The 13,496-nt window shown below is 45.1% G+C and overlaps 1 protein-coding gene across 2 annotated transcripts in view; it reads right to left on the reverse strand.

Moving 5' to 3' along the window:
• Epb41l4a (erythrocyte membrane protein band 4.1 like 4A) overlaps window positions 1–13,496 on the reverse strand; it is a 194,541-nt gene that overhangs the window by 6,887 nt on the left and 174,158 nt on the right. For both annotated transcript variants that reach the window (XM_026783583.1, XM_013349628.2), the window contains one exon: window positions 6,919–7,038. In XM_026783583.1, coding sequence (XP_026639384.1) covers window positions 6,919–7,038 — 120 coding nt within the window. The remainder of the gene's footprint in view (window positions 1–6,918; window positions 7,039–13,496) is intronic.

Consider the following 13,496-nt stretch of genomic DNA (forward strand, 5'->3'; position numbering starts at 1 on the left):
TGTCACAGAATGGGACTCTTCAGTGCCCTCAGGAGAAAACAAGATCCAATAAGAGGCCCAAAGAAAGGTGCTAGGCCCTAACAAAGAGGCCAAGAGTTTAAACCACTGATAAACCCTGCCCTGTGGAATTTTACACTGAGGTTCAGTGTTGCTTCCAGCATACAATATCAATGCTTTCATTTTTCTCTCATGTGTTCTGGCAGGGTCTGCTGAATCCACAGACTACAATAAGCTATTTACTTAGCCACAGAATTTACTAAACGGTTTCTCCTTTGTGTGTGTGGACTGGGTGGGGGAAGAACAAAAACCTGCTCTTTCTGTCAAATCAAAAGGAGTGAAATGTGGTAAGGGTTGGGGACAAAGCCTGGGTGTGTGACCACAAATGGTGTTGATTTTGTTATATAAAACTCTATGCTTTAAAAAAAAAATCATTCAAATGCTTCTGGAAGGTCTCTTGAACAAAACCTGCCTTTTCTACACTTTGCCCATCTGATCCCCTGGGTAGTCTGTCAGCCCTTTAAATGAACTAAGAAGGGGCAAATATTTCAGAGAACTAAGCTATGCTTCTACTTCAACACGCTGAGTCAGCATGCAGTTCTCACCGGAGGCCACTCAATAGTCTAGCATAAGATACATGGATGAAGGCGCACTTCTGCTGGTAAGCTGTTCTTTCAGGAAGGTGATGGAGAACTGGTTAGTTGTCCCCATGGTATAGTGAGGTGCTGGAGGACTAGTCAGCTGCCTTTGTTTTATAGGGAGGTGCTAGAGGACTGGTTAGCTGTCTTCATGCTACCAGGAGGTTTTGGAGGACTGGTTAGCTCTCTTCATGTTACAGGGGGGTGCTGGAGGACTGGTTAGCTGTCTTCATGTTACAGGGAGGTGCTGGAGGACTAGTTAGCTGTCTTCATATTACAGGGAGGTGCTGGAGGACTAGTTAGCTGTCTTCATGTTACAGGGAGGTGCTGGAGGACTAGTTAGCTGTCTTCATGGTACAGGGAGGTGCTGGAGGACTCGTTAGCTGTCTTTATGGTATAGACAGGTGCTGGAGAACTGGTTAGCTGTCTTCATGCTACCGTAATTTTTCACACCCTCAACACTGCTGACATTTGAGCAATAACTCTTTGGAAGCTTCCCCGTGGTTTGTAAGATTATGTAAGTGACACCCACAGCATTTATATTAAAGAAAAAATGACTCTGGGGAGCCCAGGAGATGGCTCAGCATGTAAAGAGCTTGCCACTTGGTGACCTGAGTTCGATCCCTTACGTGGGACTTACATGGTGGAGACACCCAAAAAGCTGTTCTCTGGCCTCCACACACAGTAGGGCATAATTCCCACCCTGTCCCCAACACACACAAATAAATAAATAAATGTAATTAAAACTTTTACATGACTATTGACATTGCCAAGTGTCCCAGGAAGGAGGACAAAGTTGCCCCCACCTGAAAACTACAAATCTGAAAATAGCTAAAATTAAGTGGTAGAAGTACTTGGCCACATGATTGTAAAGATCCAGTGTGTGACTGTGGAAACAATACTGACAGGAGGCAGGGGTTGGATATTTAAAACAAAAAGCAAAAAAGTGAGTGAGACCCACATCACAGTTGGCGACAGTGACGAGAGGGAGCACAAAGTGACGTCATCTGAAAGCGTGAGCTCAAAGCTTAGCGCCTTTACAAGGGTTGAGGAGAAAGCAAAACCACGTGCAAAGAATACATAACCCATGACCACCCTGCCAAAGCTAGTGGTGAGAGATGACGAGGAGGAAGATGACAGGGCGTTGCTGGAGGACTATAGCTGTCTTCATGTTACAATCGATTTTTGAAAATGAGGTGTGTGTGTACGTGCACGCACAGGCATGTGTGTGTGCATGCGTGCAACGACTGAGCAGGTAAAAGCACCTGCTGTCAAGCTGAGTGAAATGAGTTCCATCCCCAGGACCCAAATCACATAGGTCGTCCCCTGACTTCCACATGTTCACCACGGCATGCACGTTCCAATACATGTAAATACACACACATGCACTCCAAGGAAATGCGACGCAATTTAAACGCACACATCCATGCAGCTAACAACCTGTTAAAGGGTGGGAGTATAGCTCAATGATAAAGCCAGAGCCAAACACATGCAACAGCCTGCATTAGATCCCCAGTGCCGCATGCCCAGACACACCAAGAAACAACAAAAGCCTGACCGCAGCGAGCATTTTTACTGACTGTCGGAGCTTCGAGTAACTCTAGTTTCTTATTTATGCCTTTCTGCTTGTACTTTTAGCCAGAAGACTTCCTTAGCTTATGATGGGGGGAGGGGGCTAAGAACTTTTTCATGTGTAAATAAGGCTTGTGATTCCATTCATGATGCCAATCTTTCTGTCTCTGAAAACTCAGCAGGAAAGCTGCCTCCGGCCTGGACAGGATCACCAGTCCCTCTAAGCCATAAATTCTGGACCTAAGAAGTTCAGGCATTTAGTCTGTTCTTTATGTCCTAAGACCCTGAAATGGCAATATTCTGAGGAAACTGAGTTCTATTATGTCCCCTAACTTCGAAGAGCTCAGGCAGGGGGAAATTCTAAAGCTGGGGGAAAAAATGTCAATTTCCTCTGACTGCTAGACCACCCGAGATCTACAAACAGTAGCCACCTTAAAGTTGAATATGCTGATTTATGCTTATATCTGCACATATAAGGTTCACATTGCCTACAGTTCAATACAGATTTGTGGGTTTAGAAAACCATGAAATTTCAATAGCCATTCATCTGTAGCTCAATTAGGAGAGCTTCCTTAGCATGCACAAAGCCTTGGGTTCTAAGCCAGCACACGTAAGACAAGGTATGGCTGCACATGCCTGTAATCTGAGCACTCAGAAGATGGCTCAGGAGAGCAAGTCCATCCTCAGCTACATGCTGAGTTCCAGGCCAGCCTGGGCTACATAAGACCCTGTCTTAAAAGAAAACTTACATAGACACTGTGTTTAAACTCTTCACTCTGATTCAAAGAAGCCCCCTGATTGTCCATTGATATAAAACACACCAAATATAAACACGCTCCCAGCGTTGGTCCAGTATTTTTCAAAAGCATCTCTATCTATGCTTATGCAATGATTCAACTTTAAATCAATTGGAGAAAATAGTTTGGACAGATTAGCTTGTAATCCAAGCACTTGTGCAGCTGGGGGGGGGGGGTGAAAGCTCCAGGCCAGTCTGGGCTACACAGTCTCAAAATAGCTACGCAATAATATTTAATATACAATATTTACTTCAAATAACCAACATGGTAGTGTCCAGCTCGGTTTGTTTTGTCATCTTTAAGCTAGCTGAATCTCTAAAAGACAAATTGAAAAACTTGTAAATGCAAAAATTATACTTACTTAGAGACCTCAAAGCACTTAACAAACCCTTAGTACTTCTTCAGATATTCCTTAATGGTCAGAAAAGTGGAATTAGGAAGTATCTTCTCCCCCTTCCTGTCCTGATTAGGAAAATGATGTCTAGTAGCCCGGCTGTCGACGTTTGAGCAGGGGCATCCAGAAACGCCCCTGAACATCCACCTAAGCTGGATTTGTGTTCTGATGGATCTAGTGCTTATACAGCCTCACTGATCCCATGAGCAATCGTTTTCAGTCAGTAAAAATAGTACCACATGGTGGCCACCAGGGGGCGGTGGAGCCCACTAGCTCACGCAGACTATTGTTTGAGGGCCCAGGGCATAGCCTCTCCTGCACAACCCAAGGAGTGGAGGTTTCCTCCTGTGAAGCAGTTTCAACGAGACCGAAGCTGACCCTGTTTTATGCAGATTTCACAGCAGCACACACGAATGCCACAGGAATGGAACTGAAACATATCCTAGATAACACCGAGCTTCCTAACGTTTAACAGGTAAGAGCCGGTCACATTCATGTTTGTTTGGGGGTGGAGGGCACAAACTAATAATAATTAGTAAATAAAAAATTGTAAAAGAGAAATGGAGTTCACAATACAAAACTTCCCACAAAGAAAGATCTTGGCGAACACTCTTGAGGCAGGCAAGCAGCAGGGATAGTTTAGCCACCCAGGACTCCACTCTTTGGGCCGTGCTGTGTATATCCTCCTCCTAACTTCATGATCCTGATTAGGACAGGAAGGGGGAAAGGACGAGTAAGATGCTCCCTGGGCAGCCTGACACCCAGAACTACATGTACTATGTGCAGACGCATGTGCGCGCACACACACACACCTCTGAACAATGCAGCCCACAAGCTGTTGGTTGTCTAGGACTCCTACCTGCATCAAGCCGCATGCACACCGGGCTCTGAACAATGGAATACCTTTCTCCTCCCTTTACCCCTCAGCAGCCCCTAAGCTGAGACAGATTCTGCTCAGCCACACTAGAGTTAGGTCTGAGTCTGTGATCACATGGCCAGTTCAACTTGAACTAGTTTGGGATGAACGTGCCACAAAGGCCCGCGCAGCCCTCTACGTGAATTTGTAGGGGAAACCCTCGATTTTCCATCATGTGCCTATGTGTTATTGGATGCATACATGATCCCATGCATTGTGGGAAAAAGCATGTGCAAATCTTCCAGTCACAATAGAGAATATGTAAACACACCCCTAGCAACCAAACTCCTCCTTCCTTTAGGCAGCATAGAGAGAGGCCCCAGGCCCTTGATCCTGGGGCCCTTGGGCACCCTCACCTGTGTGGCCCCACTGCCACTCCTGACAGTGTATCTGGCCTGCCCTATCACTCTGCTTAGAATAAAGTTACCATGCTTCTTTGCAAATCTGTGTGGGTCTTTATTGCAGTCCTCAAATATGAAGGTCAAGAATGCGTAAATACTCAGCCTGGGACCCATCAGGGGAGCAATCTCAGTGAAATATTATACAAGATATTTAAAGAAGAAATAACGCTGATTTTATATGAACCCTGAAAACAGAGAGAAACTCTTCCCAAATTATAAGTTTGTTATTTAAAAAAAAAAAACCTGATGGCTCACACCTTTAATCCCAGCATTTGGGAGGCTGAGGCAGGTGGATCTCAGTAAGCTCGAGGTCAGCCTGGTCTACTACAGAGCGAAAACTTGAAAACCACTGTGCCACATTAAAAAAAAAGAAGAAAAAAAAACGGACATGATAGTATCTGCCTGTAATCCTTACTTTGGGGAGGTATTGAGGCAGAAAGATCAAAAATTCAAGGTCCTAGGCAGGATGTAAAGGTATATACATTTAATCCCAGAATTTTTTTTTTGGTGGCTTTTTTAAAAAAATATTTATTTATTATGTATACAATATTCTGTCTGTGTGTATGCCTGTTGGCCAGAAGAGGGCACCAGACCTCATTACAGATGGTTGTGAGCCACCATGTGGTTGCTGGGAATTGAACTCAGGACCTTTAGAAGAGCAGGCAATGCTCTTAACCTCTGAGCCATTTCTCCAGCCCTTAATCCCAGAATTAAGGAGGTAGAAACAGGTGGATCTCTGTGAGTTCCAGGCCAGTCTGGTTTCTATAGCAAACCCCAGGCCAGGTCTCCTAGGGCTACATAGTGAAATCCTGTCTCAAAAGAAAAAAAAAAGAAAGAAAGAAGGCAGGAAGGCAGGAGTAAGTTTAAGGCCAAAGGCTAGCAGGTGCTTGAAAGCCTTTCTCAACAACAACAAAAAGTTCTCTATCAAGTATAATGACATATGCCTTTAATCCCAACACTTGGAGCCAAAGGCAGGCAGAGTTCTAAGAGCTGAAGGCCAGCTAAGCCTATACAGCAGGTTACAGGTCAGTCAGGGCTACACAGTGAGGCTCTGTTTTCCATTATGTGTTTTAGATTTATTTACTTTAGTGTGTATGTTTTGCCAGTGTGTATGTCTGTGCACCACATGTGTGTCTGATGTCAAAAGCAGTCAGAAGATGGTGCTGAGTCCCTGGAACTGGAGTTACAGATGATTGTGAACTACCTACCATGTAGGTGTCTGCAAAGAATCTAATTCCTCTGCAAGAGCAACAAGTGCTTTTAACCACGGAGCCATCGCTCCAGCCCCATGAGACCCCAGCTAAGTATCTGTAACTAAGGAGCATCCCCCTTCAAATACACGGCACACGATCAATGCTGTAGCCTCCCGTGTCTCTCCCGTCAATCTAACAATGCATTCTCAGCTTCTGGCGCCCTCAGAGATACCCAGCTTGTTGTTCCACCAACTTTCCACGCCCATTCCTGTTCAGACACTCCTCTTTCCTCCCAGGAGTAAGGACCCCAGCCCATTGCAGCTGGTCACCCAGGACCACGACACATTTTGCTGTCAGTCCCAGCTCACTTGGAACAGGCAAGCGTGGCAAGTGGAGCAGGCAGGGTGGCCTAATTTTTGCTGTGCACGCTAATGAACATGCACACACACACGAGCATGTAGGCACACCACTTTATCAGCTCACAGGTGATTGATCTGGGGGACAGGCAATCTCGCCATTACGGGGTAATGTTGCTCACACATGTCATTGCCTAGCAACAGGAGGGGCAGGCAAATCTCAACATTGGGGTGTAATGAATCATTCAGTGACTACTGCTCACAAGTGGTAATGTGACAGGAAGACAGTCACATCGGGTTCGATTTCGAAGAAGACTTTGGAGAATCCTGTAGACTCAGATTGGGCAAAGCATAAGTGTTTCACCAGCAGCCAGGCTTCTGAACAAAGGCGGCTCTGGTTCTATGGTTGGATGTATCCATTTGTTGAAAAACAACATGAAACTAAAAATATGGGTTTTGATGGCCTTGTTCTGCCTGAGCTCCAACTTCTGAGCCTTCAGAAACGGTTAATGAATGGTGAGCATGTAAGAAGGTTAGACGATAAACTGGCTGGTCCCCGTGGAAGTGGCGCCTGTAAGTGGGCAACCTGAGCATCCAACACCTGCCCCACCCAGCTTCCGGATTTGGAACGAAATTGGAACAAGAACCACATACGAGCGAGATCTGTGTCTGGATCGCCTGTTGTTAGGATCCACTTGGGTTTTTTCCTTCTGTCGCCTTAATACGGCTTCCCACTGAGGCGCTGAGTCAACCATGTCGTTCTCCTGCCGTATTCTGAAAAGACAAAGCAGGCATCTGGAATTCACGTCTATGCCAGGCATGGTGAAACTCACCTGGGGTCTCAGCACTCAGCAGGCTGAGGTGGGAAAACGCAGGGTCTGAGCCACCCTGGGCAGCAGAAAGAGACCCTGTCTCGGGAACAATGAAGAAACGTGAAGTTAACATCCACCCATGAATGAGAAGGGGAACACAATATACCAAAATCTACGGGACACAACGAAGGCAGTCCTAGCTTCTCAGCCACTTGAACCTCGCTTTTCAAGCAAGAGAACCACAATTCGATTACATTATAAAAGCTGGGGATCAAAACCTGGATTAATATATCCTTAAGTAGGCATACGTACCTGTAAGTATATACACACAAGTATACAGTGTTCATAAGTCTATAAAACAAAGTAACTTATTTTACAGTATAGCCTTATGGTTTTCTGTATATCCTCTGACTGCTGTAATGTCTCTTTTCATCTCTAATTTTATTGATCCAAGTCTTCCTTCTCTATCTTATGATTAATTTGGCTGAAAACTTGGCAATCTTGTTAATATTTTCATAGAACTCTTCACTTCACTGATCCCTTCTACTGTCTTTATCACTTCTGTCTCCTTCATTTCAGCCCCGACTTTGATTATCTCTTCCTGTTTACGGGTGTTGTCTGTTACTGTTTTTCAAAGCTTTCCAGGGTACGATTAAGCTATTAAATCGTGCTCTCTCTGGTTCTGTTGTGTAGGTAGGTAGCCATCAGCTGTCCTCTGGGGATGGCCTTCACTGTCCCACAGATGTGGGTATGTTGTGTTTCCATTTTCATCCAATTCTAGGAATTTTTCATTTCCATCCTGATTTCTTCCTTAACTTGTGTATCACCTAGATGTGTGTTACGTAGTCTCCATGAGTTAGTGAATTTTTCACAGTTTCCTGCTGAGATAGTATTCAGCGTTCCTCCACGGTGGTCAGAGAGAATGAAGGACATTAGTTCACTTTCCTATGTTTGTTAAGACTTTCTCTGTCCCCTCTATGTGGCTGGTTTTGGAAGAAGTTCCATGAGTGCCGAGAAGAGTGTGTATTCTTTAGTTCGGGTGAAATGCTCTGTAGATCTTGGGACCATCTGATTTCTGATGTTATTTAACTCCACTCTTCCTGTTTAACTTCTGTCCAGGTGACCTGTGTACTGCTGAGAATGGGGTGTGAGGCCACCTGCCACTGACTGTTGGGCTTAATCTATAATTTTAGATCTCGTTTTACAAACTTGGGTATGCCCACGGTTTGGTGTGTATATGTTTATGTTGTAATGTCCTTATGATGGATTGTTCTGTTGGTGAATATGAGGTGACCTTCCTTATTTCTTCTAATTGGTTTCGGGTTGAAGTCTACTTGGTCAGACATTAGGCTAACTATACCTACTTGTTTCTTGTTCTGTTTGCTTGGAATACCTTTTCCCACCCTTTCACCCCAACGTATCTACCATTAACGGTGAAACATTTTTTTTCGAGGCACAAAAAGATGGATCCTATTCTCTAATCCTAATTGCTAGTCTGTGCCTCTTTATTGGGGAATTGCGACCATTCGTATAAAGAGCTATTATTGAAAAACGTGTATCAATTCCTGTCATTTTGTTGATTTTGCGGTATTCTGATAGGCCTCTTTTGATTTTGTGCACTGGTACTGTTTGTTTATTTCCCATGAACTCAGGTTGCTGAATCAATCGCTGTGCAGACCTTTGAGATGGGAAGGAGTGGACCTAGCTGGGGGTGTAACTGAAGGAAGTCACGGGAAAGCCGCACAGGACTATGGGATGGGAAGGAGCCTAGTCATGGGAGTTTGCGGGGCTCGAAGGACCCTGTTCCATCTTCTCATTGTAGAGTAAGTTAAAAGTGAACATACTTGCTCTGGGCATTAACATTAGAAATATGACAAAGTCTATGACCTGAGGCCATCAGCCATCCTTTGAACCTAGCACTTCCATTTAACAACATCACACAGGAACATATGTTCATTTATGGACACGTGGGTACATGTGTGTGCTCACACATTTTCATGGCCACGCCCACAGACACCCACGAGGCTTGCTGGGAGACCTGACACACTCTCAGGACTGAGGGCTCAGGGCTCAGTAGATGCTGCTGTCAAAGGGATCAGGTCAGTGGCAGATCTGTTCTTGCCCATAGGAAATCACCCCTTGATTTCTGGGTTTAGGGTTAGACATAAAATTCTGGATGGCATCACTGTACAATTCATGGGCAGGCTTAAATATCACTACATATTTCGATATGTTTATCAGGAAGTCAGGAGCTTCCGTTATCTCAAGCTCAATTCTCCTAGCAAGACCGATATGGCTTAGTTCAGCAATACTTTCCTCTAAGAACAGACATTTACAAGGAAGACAAGTGTGCTAGGAATAATCTTAAGACGAGCCTCTCCACTAACGCAAATAATTCCGATCAAATCAAATTAGATGGAATAAAAGATGCCTATGCTTAATAAATGCAGCGCTCCTGGGTGGCCAGGAACATGGCAAGGAAAACGTGTTCCTTTCCTGGGCTGCAGCCTAAATAGCCCATGGCAGTGGTCCTGACCATCCCTGGGGAGGGGTCAGAGCTTGGTGGGCTTTTCCGGAGGTGGAGTCCAAACCAAGGCAACTCCCAGGAGGAGGGGGCTTCCAAAGATGGATGCCGGGTATTACAAAGTGCTGTTTGTATATTCTCATCCATTGTAGAATTCAGAAGGTTGCAGGGCGGTGGTGGCGCATGCCTTTAATCCCAGCACTCGGGAGGCGGAGGCAGCCGGATCTCTGTGAATTCGAGGCCAGCCTGGTCTACAAGAGCTAGTTCCAGGACAGGCTCCAAAGCTACAGAGAAACCCTGTCTCGAAAAACGAAAACAAAACAAAAAAACCTAGCCAGGCATGATGGCGCTCACCTTTAATGCCAGAACTCAGAGGGCAGAAGCAGAGGCAAGTGAAGGATTGGTGGAGGATTTCTGTGAATGTGAGGCCAGCCTGGTCTACAGAGCAAATTCTAGGCCAGTCACCTACACAGTAAGAAAAACAACTTCCTAGACACACACGTGTGGATTTCCTCTACCTTGCCAGGAGAAAGGACTAAATCAAAATGAATTTCAGATTATATCACATACTTTTACTTCTCAAACTGAAAGTCTCACGGAAGGCCAGTGAAGGTCTACCAGTCCCTAGCCTCATGACCAGGTGCCGTGAAGACGAACACCCTCTACCGGCGATGCTGCTTCATGAGTATTCTAACAGAGCATTAAAAATGCAAGGCTCCTGCAGTCCCAGGAGAAGCGGTCTTCCTGAGTGATGCTGGTGTGGACGCCCAAGCCCAGCTTGTAATGAAGTCTGAAATTACACGCTTACAAAAAGCCTCGGTTAATGATGTCTCATTACAAGAATAAAAGTGTCATTTTCTTCTGCGACTGAACTGTTCCAGAAGACACAGGTGCAATCTGGGAATAAAAAAATCCTAGCACTTATAATCAAGGATATTTTATCACTCAGTCCTTAAAGTTATCTAATCCTTTTTTTTTAAAAAAAAATCATTAGCAAATAAAGGAAATATGTATGTAAAAAAAAAAAAGTATCTCCTATAATGCTTTTCTTTCTTTTCTTGAGATGGTTTCACCATGCTGCCTGCACTCCCGATCCTCCTGCCTTGATCTCCCAAACGCTGAGACTATAGTAGACCTGCACCACCTCCAGGTGTGATTCGTAAGTCGTGTTTATGCACAGGTGTGGAATATGCATGTGCTTTTTGCTGCCTTCCAGCTACACTTTAATTATGATACAAGGATTTACATCATGAGGAAGAGAAAATATTAAAAGCCCTGAACTGGCACACGGCCTTTAAAAGCAGCACAGTCAGGCAATTATCAAAGGGGGAGGGGTCTATCATCATTTACAGTACAAATCTAGTAGTTTCAAGTGCTACAAAAGATGAACCTCAAAACCCAGCGCACTTCCTGCCTGTGTCTCAGTCTCTTCCCAAGCCTGTACTTGACACACGTTGTCTGTTTCCCCCGCCTGAAAGGAGAGTCACAAGATAGTGTGGGAAATGTAACAAGGCTTTTGTTTTTAAATTAATGTATGGAGCCGGGCGATGGTGGCGCACGCCTTTAATCCCAGCACTCGGGAGGCAGAGGCAGGCAGATCTCTGTGAGTTCGAGACCAGCCTGGTCTACAGAGCTGGTTCCAGGACAGGCTCCAAAGCCACAGAGAAACCCTGTCTCGAAAAACCAAAATAAATTAATTAATTAATTAATTAATGTATGGGAGAGAAGAAGAAGGGGGAAAGAGGAGAGGGGAAGAGAGGGCAGTGGTGGCACACTTCTTCAATCCCAGCACATGGGAGGCAGAGGCAAGTGGATCTCTGGGTTCGAAGCCAGTCTTTGTCTACAGAGTGAGCGCCAGGACAGCCAAGGACTTCACAGAGAAACCCTGTCTCAAAAATGGTGGGGAGATGTGAAAGGTGAATGGGGGAATGGGGGAGATGGGGAATTGGGGAGATGGGGGGATGGGAAGATGGGGAGATGGGGGAGATGGGGGAATGGGGGAGATGGGGAATTGGGGAGATGGGGGGATGGGAAGATGGGGAGATGGGGGAGATGGGGGAATGGGGGAGATGGGGAATTGGGGAGATGGGGGGATGGGAAGATGGGGAGATGGTGAATTGGGGAGATGGGGAATTGGGGAGATGGAGGAGATGGGGAGAAAGGGAGAATGTTTTTATTTTATTTTATTTTATTTTATTTTATTTTTTTGGTTTTTTCGAGACAGGGTTTCTCTGTGGTTTTTGGAGCCTGTCCTGGAACTAGCTCTGTAGACCAGGCTGGTCTTGAACTCACAGAGATATGCCTGCATCTGCCTCCCGAGTACTGGGATTAAAGGCGTGCGCCACCACCGCCCGGCTCGGGAGAATGCTTTTAAACAGTCATCTCGACAGTACCACAGGGCAGAGGAAATCTAATACATTTTCTCCACTTCCCCGCAGGCCTTCCCAGTCCATGTGGAATATGCATGTGCTTTTTCCCTAGGTTACACACAATTTAGATTCTGACCGTGTTTGACACTTAATTAAAGCTTGCTAAGGTCGTGAAGATGAAATGCTACATCATCACCTGATAGCAAAGTGAAGATAACAGCAATTCTTATTCTTTTCTTTCTCCTCAATTAGAGCCCCGCCTCTTCCGCACAAATCTTCACATTACCGAACGAATTCTTACACAGATCTCCTGGGACCATCCTGTCATCTCCCTTGATCAGCTTTGGTCTTAAGGAGACCTTCTTCCTTTACACCAGCTCTTAACTCACTTCTAATTCACCGAGATTAATGCTGAACCTCAAGCCTTTCCGAGCAAATGCGTAAGCCCCGCCCTCAAGTTCTGTCTCCCTCCTGCTCAGCCACAATCTGACTCACTCGGCGGAGACTTTGGGCAAACCATTTATCTCCTTTGGTCAGGTCTCGGTTTGCTATTGTGAAAAATTATTACAAAGATCCTTTCTATCCTTAAAACTCAATGTTCAACTATTTGTGTTTTCTCCAAGCCAATAAGACTCTGAGGCAAAGCTCCGCTCTCTGACTGAGACGTAACACCGGAGACAGTTGCTTTGTGTGGCCACTCCACTGCTAAGATTAAATCTTAGCAGACTGGGGACTTGTGTTCTCATCAACTGCACTCATTTCTACCTCACCTGATGTAAAGCAATCTTCTTTTTTTTTATTTTGTCAGTAGCTTTTCTTCCCTAGGGAAATTTATTGGTTCTAGGCATCTGTTGCTGCATTCTCTTAAGGCCAGGAAACAGAAACTGCGTTCGCTTTCCCAGCGTTGCTCTGCCAGCAATAAATTCCTCTTGTTTGCTCCTAGAGTTGTTTTCCTTCTTCTAAGTATTCCTTCTGCCCCTGCTACCACAATGGATGACCTTTGACACGGGCAACTTTACTCCGCAACTCTCCTGCCTTCATGATCTTACAATGTTTCACCCTCAATCATCCGGCAGCTTGTCTCCAGCATGGAAGCTTTGTTATTTCCACAGACTCTCTGGCAACTCGGATTACGCTCTGGAGCCCCGTGTTACCCATATCACAGGTCTACATCTTGGTACATCCTGGTAAAACAGAAATCAGAAGCCCTTGTGCCTGTGGCCTGGTGACCGCAGTCTGTCTGCACCAAGCTGACTGTGACCCTTCATAACCACAATTTGCATCTTGTTGTTGCCTTTAAATCAATAGTAGCATTAAACCAACCAAACAAACAAAAAAAAATCAACAGTAGCACAACAAGGGATTTGGCAAGGGAAATTACTATTTTCAAGTTTAGGGAAGGAAGCCCCAAATGGTTTTAAATTTACTAACATTCTGCATGCATTTTTTTTCCTAGGCTTAGTGAAACAGCAGGTGTGTGTGTGTGTGTGTGTGTGTGTGTGTGTGTGTGTGTGTGTATGTGTGTGT

Source organism: Microtus ochrogaster, chromosome 18, assembly GCF_000317375.1.
Source record: "Microtus ochrogaster isolate Prairie Vole_2 chromosome 18, MicOch1.0, whole genome shotgun sequence".
Taxonomy (NCBI): Eukaryota; Metazoa; Chordata; class Mammalia; order Rodentia; family Cricetidae; genus Microtus; species Microtus ochrogaster.